We start from the raw sequence: 14750 nt of genomic DNA on the forward strand, positions 1-14750 counted from the left end.
ATAAAACTGATATTATTGAATAGGTGTTTAAGTATGCTATTACAATGTTGTCATTATCTCACAACATGACAACCTAACTCGCAACAACCCAATCCTGCACAGGTTGCGTTTGATTATGCTTTAAATATTTTTAATGGGTTTAACTTTTTTGTAACACATTAATTGGGTTGGATTCTTCAAACGCCTTCAAATCGGCCAACTCAACAATAAGGATAAACCCAATATCAGTTATGTTTCGACCCGTTGGATAAGGATGCGAGTAAAAACAATTTTATTCATTTATTCAATCGTCTATTACATGTTTATCCAACATTTAAGCTGGTGGGGTACGGTGGATAAACGTTTTTCCGTTATCCATTTACTCGTAACATGTTACTATATATAGTTATATATAATTAAATGTTATATAAAAATTAAAGGGTTTATGATTATTAAATGAGGAAAAAAAACGAGGTCGGAAAAATAAATACAACGAAAATGTTGTCTTTCAAAATTTATATTATTATTTTGAACCAAACGCCTCCTAACGTTATAAACTAAGGGGCCGTTTACCAAACATATACTTGGGTAAGTGTTTACTAAGTCACATTACCTCATCGGACGAATATGGTAAGGACAAAAAATCTTACCCGGTAAGAGCAAGACAAGGACCAAGAGTTTTACCCGGTAAGTGAGGACGACGACTCTTGCCACAAATTGTTGCATGCGATATTGTTTTGATGGACTAAAATCTTACCCAGTAAGTAAATAATAAGGTTAAATTTTATTGGTAAACACTTACCGGATAAGTATTTGATAAACGACCCCTAAATAATCAAATTGTATCGTGTTGCATTATCCATAAAAAAAAATTCCCTTTCAAATGTATTTAATTTACCCGATGATGTAGAAAATGGTGTGAAATACGGATTCTGTACAAACCCTGCAAATCGACCCGAACCCGACTTCGGAAACCGCCTCTCTCAAGAACCACCGACTCCGAGTCCCACTTGAAGAACAAAACCCGGCTATATAAACTTGCTCCGACAACACTCAGAAAACTTTCATCTTCTCCCAATTTGTACACGCCGATTGTTGATTCCATTGGCAAATCTCAGGACCGATCATGGGACACGGTATTTTATAATTTCGGTTAAAAAACCTAACTCTACGATCAACATACCATGATCTCAATCAAAACGCAAAGGATTTGTATGCACGAATGCGATAATTAATCAGAGTTTAACTTTCTTAAGTATTTTTTTTCAGGTGAGAAAAGTGGGAGACCTAGCAAGAAGCACAAATCATCATCCAAGGTAATTCACACAAAAAAACTGTTGTAATGTGTTATTATCACCTTTGATTCTATTATGTGGGAGCAGATTAATGTTTATCGTAGTTGATGAATTGTTAATTGAACTTGGACAGCTTATATAGATGACTTTTTAAGTTATACTTCGTCTAGAAACAGGCAATTTGTTGCTGATGAACCGTTAATTGGTTCAGGGGAACTGGTATTAATGAAAATTTTAAATTGTCCTTTGTCCTTGTTACCATCCCATTTGATTATTTTGTTTAATTTGGTATTTGAGAAGTAAATTACCGTTTCATTATATTTGATGAACTATTATTTGAAACAGGGCAGCTCATATAAATGAAAATGTAGATTATACTTCAACCTTTCCAGGGAAGAAAAATGTACTTGGAGTTTTGAGGTGAAAAAGACTACTTTCTAAGATTAATGTTTATAAACTTTTCCTGGAAAGATTTGGTAACATGGATGGCTTAATGTTGGTGTCTTGGCGACAACAGGATTTATGCAATTTTTGAACTTAGAAGTCATATGCTGTTTAAAATTTCATGTAGTCGTCCCTTCGAGTATAGGGAACATGAATGTTTTTGAAACTCTATAAGCATATTATCTGTTTAGCTGATGCTCAAAATCTGAGCGTGGAATTGAATCTTGGATAAGTTTTGATGTTTCGTCCGGATCTATAGATTAGGATATAGGGAGTGTAGAGGACAAATTTGGTGAGTCAAGTAATGGTTCAACTGAATGGTGTGTGTACGTGTTATCATGAAGGAGGACCATAGAGCTGCAGCTTTCGAAGAGGAGGATGCATATTATGTTGAAGATTTTATGGACGATGATCATGATGGTACTTTTATCTAATTTTTAAATAACATGGGTTGTGATTATATGTTTTCTTGGTTTTGAATGGTCAAAATGAACTGAAATGATTGTTTTTATGATTTATGTAAGGTGACGGAGAAGGAAAAAAGAGAGACTTTACCAAATTGGAACTTAAAGCAGATCATATTAATCGCCCATTATGGGCTTGCGCAGATGGCCGGATCTTTCTCGAGACTTTCTCTCCGTTGTATAAACAGGCTTATGATTTTCTAATTGCTATTGCGGAACCTGTCTGCAGGTAGTGTATGTCTGTGTCTCAACTACTCGTTCATATGGTTTTTTCTGCATAAAGTTTTGAGACATTTCGTGCTTGGCGCCTTTGTACTTGTAGGCCGGAGTCAATGCATGAATACAACCTCACTCCTCACTCACTTTATGCGGCTGTGTCGGTCGGTCTAGAAACTGAAACCATCATTGCTGTTTTGAACAAGCTTTCAAAAACCAAGCTTCCTAAAGAGATGATCGATTTCATTCATGCTTCCACAGCCAATTATGGAAAAGTAAAGCTCGTATTGAAGAAGAATCGGTATCTAGTTGAATCTCCTTTCCCAGAGGCAAGATTGCTCATCTTTTCTCCCTCAACATAACCAATAGTTACTATTCAAGTATTAGTTCCTTATTTGACGGTTATTTCCAGGTATTGAAAAGATTGTTAAGCGATGAAGTCATATCTCGAGCAAGGATTTCAAATGAGGTCTGTCTTTGCTGTAAATTTCTCTTCAATTATTATTGCTCCTCGTTTTGGTTATTGTTAAGGTAAACACAGAACTTGAACATTGATGTTGCTGGTAAAACTTAACTAGCTGTTTCTTTGGACAATATATTTGTTATTGGTACATAATATTATGCTACGACAACCTGTCAAATCAATGAAAACATAGTGCACTCGAATTACCATGTTTTCTTCATAATGCTCAAATGATACGTCATCTAGTTATGTTTCTGTGTTTCAAGTGGGCTTCTCTGAATCTCTATGGTTGCATCTTTCTTAATTTAATCATTTTAACCTTCTGATATCTGCTTAGATTTAGGGTTTATTTTGAAGAAATAGTTGGTTTCAACCTTGATGTTTTTTTGTTTGGGGAAATTGAAATTCACAATTTGAAGATCCTTCCATTTTCTACTTTCCGTTTTATTTTCTGGCATTGATCCTGGTTTCATACCTTTTTACACTCAGGGATGTGATGGATTCACTGTTAGTAGATCGATCGGTGAAATTGAAGGTACACATGATGAACTGCTAAATGAAGCACAATTGGCAGCTGCAGCTGAAGAAAAAGAAGCTCATTCGTTTGAAATTGATCCTGGTCAGGTAGATTCTTCATCTCTTTGACTTAGGGACCTCGACCCATCTTCTAAGAGCATTCTTTTAGTACAGGGATGGATGAATTGGAGTATCTACCTGGATACCAGGGACAGGCTTTATCACATGGATATTGCCTTGGTCTTAGATTTCCAAGTCTTTTTGATGTTGTGAAAACTATGCATTTTCTTTCCATGTTGGTAGCTATTCTGTTTTTTTGATTTCGTGATGGATAGGTTAGGTACATACCTAGTGTGCTTTTCTTAGATCTCATTAGAAGTTGCATGTTAAGAGGCTAAACCTTGAGCTCCTGTATAGCACACTGTTGATAGGCATATGTTATTGTAGTGGCATACTGGCATCAGCCATCCGGCATGTGGTCATTGATCTGGAGATTGGGGGGTTTTGATATTCTTGAAGGAAAGTTGGGTGGTAAGATTTCTTGCAAATAAAAAATGAGTTCTGAGAATTAAAGGTCTTTCTAGTCTCTTTCAACAATTCATAAATGACCTTTATCTTCCTAGCTTACTTCTTTTTATGGTATCTGGTATTAATTTTTGATGAAGTTCATCTTACCATGCATCACTTAAATAGCAGAAGAATGGTTATGAGAATTGGCACATCATATTGTAGGAAATTTAGGCTTTACATGGATTTTCGTTGAGATGATTTTGACTTAACGAATTTACATGACAGGTTGAAAATGTAAAGCAGAGGTGCTTGCCAAATGCTCTAAACTATCCTATGTTGGAGGAGTACGATTTTCGCAATGATACAGTGAGTTTCCTCTAGTTCTGTAACATTCTTTAATTCAGTTTTTGTTTGGAAGGTGAACAATGGATAGGCTTAAATGAAGGGAACAATTGGCTATTTCTTCTAGTCAAAATTTAGGAATGAGATTTGTGGTCTTTTCTAGGATTGATAATTGCTCATCTGTGAACTGCAGATTAATCCAGACCTTGAGATGGAACTAAAGCCTCAAGCACAACCACGGCCTTATCAAGAGAAGAGTCTTAGTAAGATGTTTGGAAATGGTAATGACACTTTCTAAATATTCTAATAGTTCTGAGTTTGCTTTCATCCTCTATGTTCCATATCAATTATCATGTATGCATGTACCCCCTCCCCCCCATCCCAAGATGCCTGAGAATCTGACAAGTCTTGCTGAGAATTTTCTATATTCACGTGCTTGCCGCAATTCAGATTGAACTTTCTGCCACTCATAGAGGCTAAAACAGAGAAAAAGACATTAAAGTGCTGGGAAACAGGGTGATGCAGATCTTAATGAATCAAATTGCTCCAACTTTATTAGACAACTGAAATAATGTGCCTCTGTATTCACAGCACAAGTCAAATGAATTTTGTGAAGAGAGGATAGAAGAACAATGACATCTATGAAGTAGTAGCACCTAAGGGAGATGGAAGGAAGAACGACCAGGCCACCTAGATAAAGCGGGAACTGAACCTTGAGAAGAGTAGTGGTGTAATGGTATCTGCATGACCATGTTATATGGAAATGGCATTTATACGGCCTGGATAGTAGTGAATGTTAAGATCTAGAAGGCTGACAGATCTCTGTTGTGTATGATTGCCTACAGCTCTTATGCATAACATATTCACGTTATTGCCATGATTTCTTGTGTACGGAAGAACTTTCTGCTTGTTGAGTTTTTTTCTCTTCACGTTACAGGTAGAGCAAGGTCTGGCATCATTGTCTTGCCTTGTGGTGCTGGAAAGTCTTTAGTGGGGGTTTCCGCAGCCTGTCGCATAAAGAAAAGCTGTCTCTGTTTAGCAACAAATGCTGTTTCTGTGGATCAATGGGCTTTTCAGTTCAAGTTGTGGTCAAACATTCGTGATGAACATATTTGTCGGTTTACATCTGATAGCAAAGAGAGGTTTCGTGGAAATGCTGGAGTTGTTGTGACCACATATAACATGGTTGCTTTTGGAGGTAAGCGATCTGAGGAATCTGAAAAGATCATTGAGGAGATAAGAAATAGAGAATGGGGCTTGCTACTCATGGACGAGGTATAACCATAATTTCATGTATGGATTCGCCTCCTTAATGATGTGAAATAGTACCTTTTTCTTAGTTGTGGCGCATGTTCAGGTGCATGTTGTTCCTGCTCACATGTTTCGTAAAGTCATTAGCATCACTAAATCTCACTGCAAGCTTGGACTTACTGGTATGTTTTTAATGGTGCTAAGGTGTATGATTATGAGATCCTTCAATGTTCTTTTGTCTGAGGTGGGGTTTCACAATTTTGCAGCCACACTTGTTAGAGAGGATGAAAGGATTACGGATCTGAATTTCCTTATTGGTCCCAAGTTGTATGAGGCAAATTGGTTGGATTTGGTCAAGGGAGGATTCATTGCAAACGTACAATGTGCTGAAGTTTGGTGTCCAATGACAAAAGAGTTTTTTGCCGAATATCTAAAGAAGGAGAATTCTAAGAAGAAACAGGTATGATGGTTTAGAAAACGAATACACTCTTAATGCGTGCATTTTGCCACGGAAACTTGTTATGGATAAAGGGATAAAGAACATTTGTGTCAAGTATTTGGCGAGAGTAATGGTATCACACACCTAGATCAACAATCAGTTTAGAAGGGCACTTTTATAGGATTAAACAAATTTCTAGGCCGTCGTTGCTGCCTAATCCACTCTATCATATTAAGCAGGATTAAGTAGCTATTAAATTGCATGGCGTCAAGCAAGATTAAGCGGCAACTCTCTACTTCAATTTATGTTGATTGCTAGTTGTGGGATTTTCTTTAGACAGTGAAAGTAGTTTTACTGATCAAGAAATATCAATATATACGAGATGAGATTGCTGCAAGGCTTGGCCCAACAGAGTCATCCAAGTTCTCTGTGGGATGTTAAGTTTGCCTTTTGAGTACAAAATGGGAGGTATATGAAATCATCAACATTATAATTATACGTCAACATATTTGTATGAATATAAAAAGATCAAGTATGATATTAATACACACAAAAAAGTTAGTATCAGTACAAATTATGACGTAGGCTCTACCACTTGGACCGACCTTAGGCTCGCACCCTTCCCAAGTGGCCAAGTGCAATGGAGGTCACCAACCTAGACCATAGGCCTCATTGATAACCCATTGATCCTGTCCAGCTAAGTAAGTTAGTATTTATGTTGGACCATTTAAGGGACCAAGATCCAAATTAAAAGGTTAAACTGCTAGAAGGTCCCTTGGCTGCTAGAACAAGGATTTTGTGTTCGACTCTCACTTCTGGACCAGCAAGAGTGTTTGTGTAACAAGTAAACGGGTGTTTCACTTGTCTGTTATAATGCATTACTTTGTAAATATTAAAAGATGGTGGGTGTTCTTCTAGGTCTATAGCTACAATTGTGTATGTTCTTTCTTTCAACAAGTTGGTAATTGCTTCAAATTGCAGGCACTATATGTGATGAACCCAAACAAGTTTAGAGCTTGCGAGTTTCTTATTCGATTCCATGAACAACAGCGTGGCGATAAGATAATTGTCTTCGCTGACAATCTTTTTGCACTCACTGAGTATGCAATGAAACTTCGCAAACCAATGATCTATGGTGCCACAAGGTCCATTCTGGCTTACAGTTTAAGAAACAATTTTTATCTTCACCTGCACATGTCCAAGTAAGAAGTATTATGTATCCTTTGCAGCCATATGGAAAGGACAAAGATACTTGAGGCTTTCAAGACTAGCAAGGAAGTTAACACCGTTTTCCTTTCAAAGGTACGTTCCCTGAAATGTCGTTCTGGTACTCTTTTTAGTTGTAACTTTGCGACGTTGCCTATACCGGCAGCAAGTTGCTATCTTGTTTGGTTAGGGAGGGAAAAGAGCTAGGGCCATCTTTTTAGCACCTTTGGTTTTTGCTTTCTTCTTTCGAATTCTGTTTTGCTGTAGTGGCCTTTCCAGAAAACTTGAGAAAAGGTAAAGTGCCATTGATATATGATGCTAGTTCGCATAGGCATATTTGCTGGTTGATAAAATACTCGTTCCTTTGTTCTGTCATGTGCCACTTACAAGAATTAAGAAGACCATTTGTTTGTTTCTTGGCTCTTTATTGGTGGAAGAACTGCTTTGTTTCTTGTAGGTGGGTGATAATTCTATAGATATTCCCGAGGCAAATGTAATTATTCAAATTTCATCCCATGCTGGTTCAAGACGTCAAGAAGCTCAACGTCTTGGCCGTATTCTCAGGGCAAAGGTATTTTGGCTTTGTTTTCTCTTTAATTCTTATTGTGCCTGAAAATTGAATTGTCTCTATTATATTGATCGACAATATGCCGATTGTTTCTATTTTCTTTTCTGAACTGGTGATCATCAACTTTCTTTAATGTTGTTATCGAGTATAGGGTCGACTCCAGGATAGAATGGCAGGAGGAAAAGAGGAATATAATGCCTTTTTCTACTCCCTAGTATCTACTGATACACAGGTAATATTTTTTACGGTTAACCACCAAAGACGAGTATTTTTAGTCGGTTGCCAATTTGACCAACAACAATCACGGTTAGTTAATTTGACAAATATCTGTTACGAAACCAATTAAGAAAACATTCCAATACCATATTGCTTATCCTTTATGCCAAATTGTTTAAAGTATTATCCGACATGTCAAATTTTCAACCAAAGCTTTTACCATGATCGTTAATTGGAGAATGGAGAAAAATATATTTGTCAAATTCACTAATGGATTATCGTACACACTTCTCTCTATGGTAATAATCCTGTTTTTAATTAACTCTGGAACTTGTAAAAACAGTACTTGTGACTGGTAAAGCTGTAGCTGAGTCGGTTTTTGTGATGCAGGAAATGTACTATTCAACTAAGAGACAGCAATTTCTGATTGATCAAGGTTATAGTTTTAAGGTAATTCATCAGCTTTAGTCTTCTAGTGTTGTTGATCTTATTCAAATTTAGATAGAATTTCATAGCTTCTTGAATCATGTTATCTCTGTCCCAACACTGCCCACAGCTACCACCAATACTGCGCAGTATTATCAATATTACCCTTTAAACACCTTTTCTACAGCCATAGCCCCCCAACCCCCATTGTGGTTACCCATATGATCCTTGACAACAACACTCTTAGGGTCTTTGTTATCAACTTAATGAGTTTAATGGGATTCACAACTTATTCGGTCAGCTATACATGACTGTTTAGTAGTGGCTTAATGATATAGAAAGTGACATTCATTAAGTTTGTAGAGGGGAGCTTTATGCAGAAAGCCAAGTATGCCCCTCCCAATTAAAAAACATGTTCCTTCCATCTATGAAAACAAAAATCGTCCCAATCTATACAAACAGATTAATGCACACAAACAACTTTATCTGTATGGACTTAATGGAAAACCAACCAAACATCAAACCAACCAAACATCCCCTTAGTAATATACTACACAAAAAAATGAAGGGGATCACATAAAATCACACATTAGACACACAAAAGTTTCTTGTAGTTCGATTAACATTCAAAACACCTTTTCCACGCAAAGAACTGAGAATTCAAGAAACATAAAGTTACTGAACAAGGTCTTAATTTACATTTCTCATCCTTGTAATCTGTTCATCAAAAAGTAATGAATATAAGGACTTGTTTAGGGGATGTTTGGTTGGTTTTCCATTAAGTCATAAAGCTATCTGTGTGGATTAATCTCTCTGTATAAATTAAGAATGTTTTTGGTTATGAGGTTTTTTCATAGACGGAAAGAGTGTTTTTTAATTGGGAGGGACGGGTTTGGAGAAAAACTTGGCTTTCTGCATAAAGCTCCCCGTAGAAGCTTACTGAATAAGCCACTTTCTATATCATCAAGCCACTATCAAACAGTCATGTATAGCTGACCGCATAAGCTACGAGTCCCATTAAGCTCTTAACAAACAGGCCCCTATCACATTCATGTTTGTCACTTTCCTCCAAGATCCCATCTTCATTCTTCATCACATCAAGTGAATTGGACCCAATCTCACATCTTTATGTAAATGGAACCCAAAAATGACATAATGGAAATGTTCATTAATCCGTTTCTGATTTTGCTGCTAATTTTTCTTTTTACTGTCTAACTAACAGGTGATCACAAGCCTTCCCCCCCAAGACACAGGGGCAGAATTGAGCTATCATCGTCTTGATGAACAACTTTCACTTCTTGGAAAGGTTCTACTTCTTTTTATACCGAAATCCTCTTCTGACTTGAAAAACATGAGTGTGTTGGAATACTTATCAGTTACTTCTACAATAGGTGTTAAGTGCTGGCGATGATGCAGTAGGTTTAGAAATACTAGAAGATGATACAGATGACATAGCACTTCAGAAAGCTCGTGCTCGTCGCCTAATGGGATCCATGAGTGCCATGTCAGGAGCTAAAGGGATGATCTATCATGAGTTCAGGTTGGTCTACATTTTTTGTTAAAGTATATAATATTTATCAAGGTTTTAAAAGGCAGAATTGGGCCTCGAGGCGGTCCAAGGCGTAAGCCCCAAGGTGGAGATATATACACCAAAATATCTATATATATAGTACACACAAATGTATATAAATTTGCATACAATATATAATACTAAATTACTAAGAGGCGCCGGTTCAGTGGTTCTTGACAGAGGAAAGAGTGAGAACGTGAGATAGGTTGAGAGGGTGTGGGAAAATTGGTTGCTTGGAGGAAGAGGAAGGGTCAAACCACACTTTTTGATTGAGAACAGGAAGTACTCGCTTTTTGGGTTTTAAATTATTAAAAGTACACATTGGGGCCATTGGCTTGGACACTAATTTTTCTTTAAAAAGACGCTACAAAGAGAAATCTATTACTGCCAAAAAGCTTATAAAAGAGGCAAAAACCCCATTACTAAAGCAGATCATCTTAGGTGTATGCCTCGACACCGCCTCATGCCTCACTAAACCAAGGCGTAAGCCTCGTCCAGGGTCCAAGAGGTGTCGCCTCAGACGCGGTTTTTGGCCGCCTCGTCTCAAGGCATACCGCCTCAAACGATTTTTAGAACCATGATATTTATGTATGGGAAATACTCAGGGACGCTCCTCCCTTTATGGGAGATTGGGCCCTACCAGTAATCCGGATAATGCTGGGCCAATGACCCCTGTGGTGTTCTAAACACCCTACTCAAGGCCTCGTAAGCAGCCATCTAGGCATAGAGTGGCATTAAAAGATCACTCGGACCATAATCTTTGCGACATTTTCGTTGACAGGACTGGACAAAACAGGTTCGGAAAGAGCAAGCCGAAGGATCCAGCAAAGAGACATCAACTATTCAAGAAACGTTTTGTATGAATACATACATACAATCAAATACAGGTTATGCTGCATCGTTACGGCTGTATGGAAACCATAAACCGAGGCGTGTTTCTTTTCTTTTGGCATAACTGCATCTCTTCCACAAAAACCTTGCTTTCGTTTTTATAAAGAAAGATGAAACTTACACTTTGTACCAGTTTTGGTTTCATTCTGTTTCAAAGCAATTGTAGAATATGCAACAAACTAAACCTTTCCAATTTCTGGGCTTCGAGGAATCATCATCATAAGCTCTAGGTAAGATAATGTCATTCAGAGGTCTGAATTGTTTTGTGAACTTTTAAACTCTAGCTAAAATTTACCAAAGCTTACTGGGTAAGCTCTTATGTAAGAGTCACCGCCATGGTTTAAAAATCATTCAAGGCGTATGCCTCGAGGCGAAGCAGCCTAAAACCGCACTATTTTTTTATAGGAAAAACTATTAAACTTTTTCATTTTGAATGATTATGTACTTGGACTAATTTTTTTGATTGATCAAATTCCTAAACATTTTTTAATAAATGAACCATTGCACTTTTAAAAATTAGTTACCTACATAATTTTAATAAAAAAACCAAAGGGCCTTTGGCCTAGCGGTATTGTAGCCCTTGGCCTTCTAGGAGGTCAGGGGTTCAAACCTCACCATAGGTGAGGAGGGTGTGTGAGTTTATTTGTTGCATTTGCCGTATATAAATATTATATACTTTCAAAAAAAAAATTAATAAAAAAAAGTAACATTGATCAACTAGTAAACATTAGATGATTTATTTATTTATTTTTAAAAATTTAAAGTTTTAATCGTTTAAAATATGAAAGTTTAATAATTTTCATTCTAAAAAAATTTATGTACTTAATCATTTAAAATGAAAAGGTTTAAATGTTTTTTTATTCAAAAAAATAGTTTGAGAACTAAACCATACAAAAATAGAAAATTTGTTGGATTTTTTTTATATTTTTCCTTTGAAAAAGTCAAAGTCCAATAACCACTTTTAATATTTTAAAACCTAAAAGCTAATAATTTCTCTTCAAGTGTGGTTTGACCCTCTCAGTAACCAACTTTTTCACGCCCTTCACCCTATCTCAGGGTTTCATTCTTTCCTCTCTAAAAGAACCACCGGACTGCCACAAGGCTTATGGCCTTGCCTTGTTGAAGAAAACACCTCAGAGGCTCAATTCCGCCTTTTAAAACCTTGGTCACCACCCTTATCTTACTAGGTAAGTTTCTTAACCATCAAAATGGTATAATAAGATTGTTGGTAAGCTGTTTCTTACCCGGTAAGCATCAACCGGGTAAGAGTCACCACCTTCACTTACCAGGTAGAATTGTTGGTCCTCACCTTGCCTCTTACCAGCTAAGACTCACGGTCCTTGCCATGCCATGTCATGCTCACCTGATAAGATAAACGGCCTGATAAGCACTTACGCAGGTAAACGGCCCTAAGACATTCCAAGGGTCATCTTGACACATTGAACAATAATCTTTCATGTTAAAGAACTATTATACAGCATCCAGTCAAAAGACGATAATCAATAACATGTTAACGTAACGATCCTACACACACGAACCAAAAACAGCTAAATTCACGGGGTGCTCTTAAGATCCAATTTCATTTGTGGTTTGTTTTAAGGTGTTATTGGATGATTCCTTATCTCTCCAAACTGCCAAAACTTCATCAGTTCTGAACCTCTGAGTGAAAGTTGATTCTTCAAGTGAAGTTGTGGTTCCATGAGCATAAGCGAGAAGACCTGTATAAGCAATCATTGCTCCATTGTCAATGCAATATCTATCATCAGTTGCAAACAACTTTCCCCCTCTTTCACCACACATAACTTTCATCATTTCTTGCAATCGTTCGTTGCACCCCACGCCACCAACGATCAAAACATCTTTCTTGTCACAATGTGCCATCGCTCGTTCTGTTATCTCGACAAGCATAGCAAATAGCGTTTCCTGAAAAAGAGTCGTGCTATGTTAACAAAAAAGAACACCAATTGCATCAATGATGCCATTGGAATGTATTATGAAGTTGTATGGTTCAAGTCACTAAGGATGCGTTTGGTGTCTAGACCCAAAGCTCAAAGCAACAGGTTGGCCCAATAACTTTGAATCCAACTTACAACCATGGTGGAAGTTACTGGTAGCCCACAACTTAAGGCTTATAAGGAGCTTACAAATCCCATTTTCTAGATGTACACAAGTTGTTCCAAAGTCCCCCACTTGAACTTCTAACGTCCTCGTGAGGCCAGCTTAGAATCTTCCTCCTTGTAATTGGCGATGTGGGATTCGCCTAAAATGTTCAAATAGCCCCCCTCGAGGACTCATCATCATACCCGATGAGGTTTGCCCCACCTTCCTGATGGCTGCGATTCCATTTGTAACAATCCAAAGCCCAAAGCAAGAAGCTGACCCAATAACTTCGAATCTAAATTAGTGGAAATTATTGGTAGCCCACAACTTGAGCCTTATAAGAGCTCACAAATCCCATTTACTATCAATGTGGGATGAGTTGTTACAAGATAAAACAGTCGTTCAACATTTGGTAAGACATAATTGGACAGAGAACAGATAAAATGACCAATTTACTCTAATGAGTTGTTTATATTTTTTTATATATTTTGAATTGATTCATGTAATTTATTGAATTATAATAAAATAAATATTTTTGAAACAAAATATCATTAGAATCAAGATGATTAAAATGACATCAAAATAAAAAGTTTATGTAGTTTCGATTTTTATATTTATACAATTTCTATATAATTTTATTATTATAATATTTAATAAATTACATAAATTAACCGAGATATAGAAATTGTATAAAATTAAATTTCTAGGATCAGTAAAGAGAGAGTTTAAAAGAGCAAAAATACAATAAATAAAATTTAAAGAATGAATAAAATATAAAGATGAGAGGGGAGGTGTATTTGATGTTTTAGAGGAAAATTAGGTTTTATTTTATTATTATAATATTTAACAAATTACATAAATTAACCGAGATATAGAAATTGCATAAAATTAAATTTCTAGGATAAGTAAAAAGAGAGTTTAAAAGAGCAGAAATACAATAAATAAAATTTAAAGAATGAATAAAATATAAAGATGAGAGGGGAGGTGTATTTGATGTTTTAGAGGAAAATTAAGTTTTATTGGTAAAATATAGGTATGTTCCACCTTGTTCCGTAATGCGGGGTGGAACACGCCTGTTCCACATAAAAGTCCTGCCAAATATCGAACAATGATCCATGTTCTGTCCAGGGTACCAAACGCACCTTAATGGTGTGTTTGGTATGTAAATGGGACTGGATGGAAAAAAAAAGTGAGGTAGGCAGGCAAAAGAATTATACAAGGTTTTAAGGTTTTTAATTTGACACGAATAATTTAATATATAACAATCTTGTTCTATCACCCTCATTTTTGTTCCACCTATTTTGGTGGGATAGAAAAAATGCATTTTGGTCCTACTCAGGTCCTATCCTTTCCAAGTCTAATGTTGAGCCAAACGTTAGACAACAAATTTTTGTAACCGGCCGAAAGGATCAATGACCCAATGTCACTTGGGTTATCAACTGCCCAACCTCCTCATAGGTCAAGGGTTGTAAGACCCACCAAAAGGTGGGGAGTGTGTGTCAGTTTAACCTCATATATATATCTATACTATATTATAAAGCATTTGACTAAAACTCTTAAAAACTCTTAAAACTCTTAAAAACTCTTAAACCAGATTTCATTCCTATCCGATTTCATCCCATATCTGAATTCGTATAACTAACTGCAGATAAACACAATCAAATACATGATAAACATCTAATTTTAAATATAAAAAATCTAAAATATAATTAGGATAATCATTGAGTTCTAACAGAATATTTAATTATTATCTTTATAAAATGTAATGTTATTCAACCAAAAATAAATTATTTCATTATTAAACTTAAATTAAATTATAAAAAAATAATTTATACTATATTATAAAGCATTTGA

General features: G+C 36.2%; 2 protein-coding genes and 1 non-coding gene across 4 annotated transcripts in view; 1 reads left to right on the forward strand and 2 right to left on the reverse strand.

Annotated features, from left to right (window-relative positions):
* The first annotated feature begins 1014 nt into the window (after positions 1 to 1014).
* LOC112527292 (general transcription and DNA repair factor IIH helicase subunit XPB1) lies at positions 1015 to 11066 on the forward strand. The gene is made up of 20 exons (XM_025137836.1): positions 1015 to 1115; positions 1249 to 1295; positions 2063 to 2138; positions 2243 to 2411; positions 2505 to 2727; positions 2811 to 2867; positions 3351 to 3485; positions 4173 to 4253; positions 4423 to 4510; positions 5167 to 5504; positions 5587 to 5662; positions 5747 to 5940; positions 6901 to 7064; positions 7149 to 7221; positions 7583 to 7696; positions 7845 to 7925; positions 8300 to 8359; positions 9558 to 9641; positions 9727 to 9875; positions 10687 to 11066. Exons 1-20 carry the CDS (start codon positions 1106 to 1108, stop codon positions 10766 to 10768), a joined length of 2301 nt encoding a protein of 766 aa, XP_024993604.1. The 5' UTR covers positions 1015 to 1105; the 3' UTR covers positions 10769 to 11066.
* Positions 6460 to 6624, reverse strand: LOC112528823. The gene has a single exon (XR_003070847.1). It is a non-coding gene; the product is annotated as a U1 spliceosomal RNA (small nuclear RNA).
* Positions 11067 to 12213: 1147 nt separating the features above from the next.
* LOC112527426 (probable tRNA N6-adenosine threonylcarbamoyltransferase) overlaps positions 12214 to 14750 on the reverse strand; it is an 8189-nt gene continuing 5652 nt past the window's right edge. For both annotated transcript variants that reach the window (XM_025138089.1, XM_025138090.1), the window contains exon 5: positions 12214 to 12719. In XM_025138089.1, coding sequence (XP_024993857.1) covers positions 12363 to 12719 — 357 coding nt within the window. In that variant the 3' untranslated portion in view covers positions 12214 to 12362. The remainder of the gene's footprint in view (positions 12720 to 14750) is intronic.

This window comes from Cynara cardunculus (genome assembly GCF_001531365.2).
Source record: "Cynara cardunculus var. scolymus isolate 2C chromosome LG 15, CcrdV1, whole genome shotgun sequence".
NCBI lineage: Eukaryota > Viridiplantae > Streptophyta > Magnoliopsida > Asterales > Asteraceae > Cynara > Cynara cardunculus.

Excerpts from the sequence above, each read along its gene's own strand:
- LOC112527292 (XM_025137836.1), top strand. Across the intron at positions 1,296-2,062 it reads AGCACAAATCATCATCCAAG|GAGGACCATAGAGCTGCAGC; the intron begins GTAATTCACACA and ends GTTATCATGAAG. Across the intron at positions 5,505-5,586 it reads GCTTGCTACTCATGGACGAG|GTGCATGTTGTTCCTGCTCA; the intron begins GTATAACCATAA and ends GCGCATGTTCAG.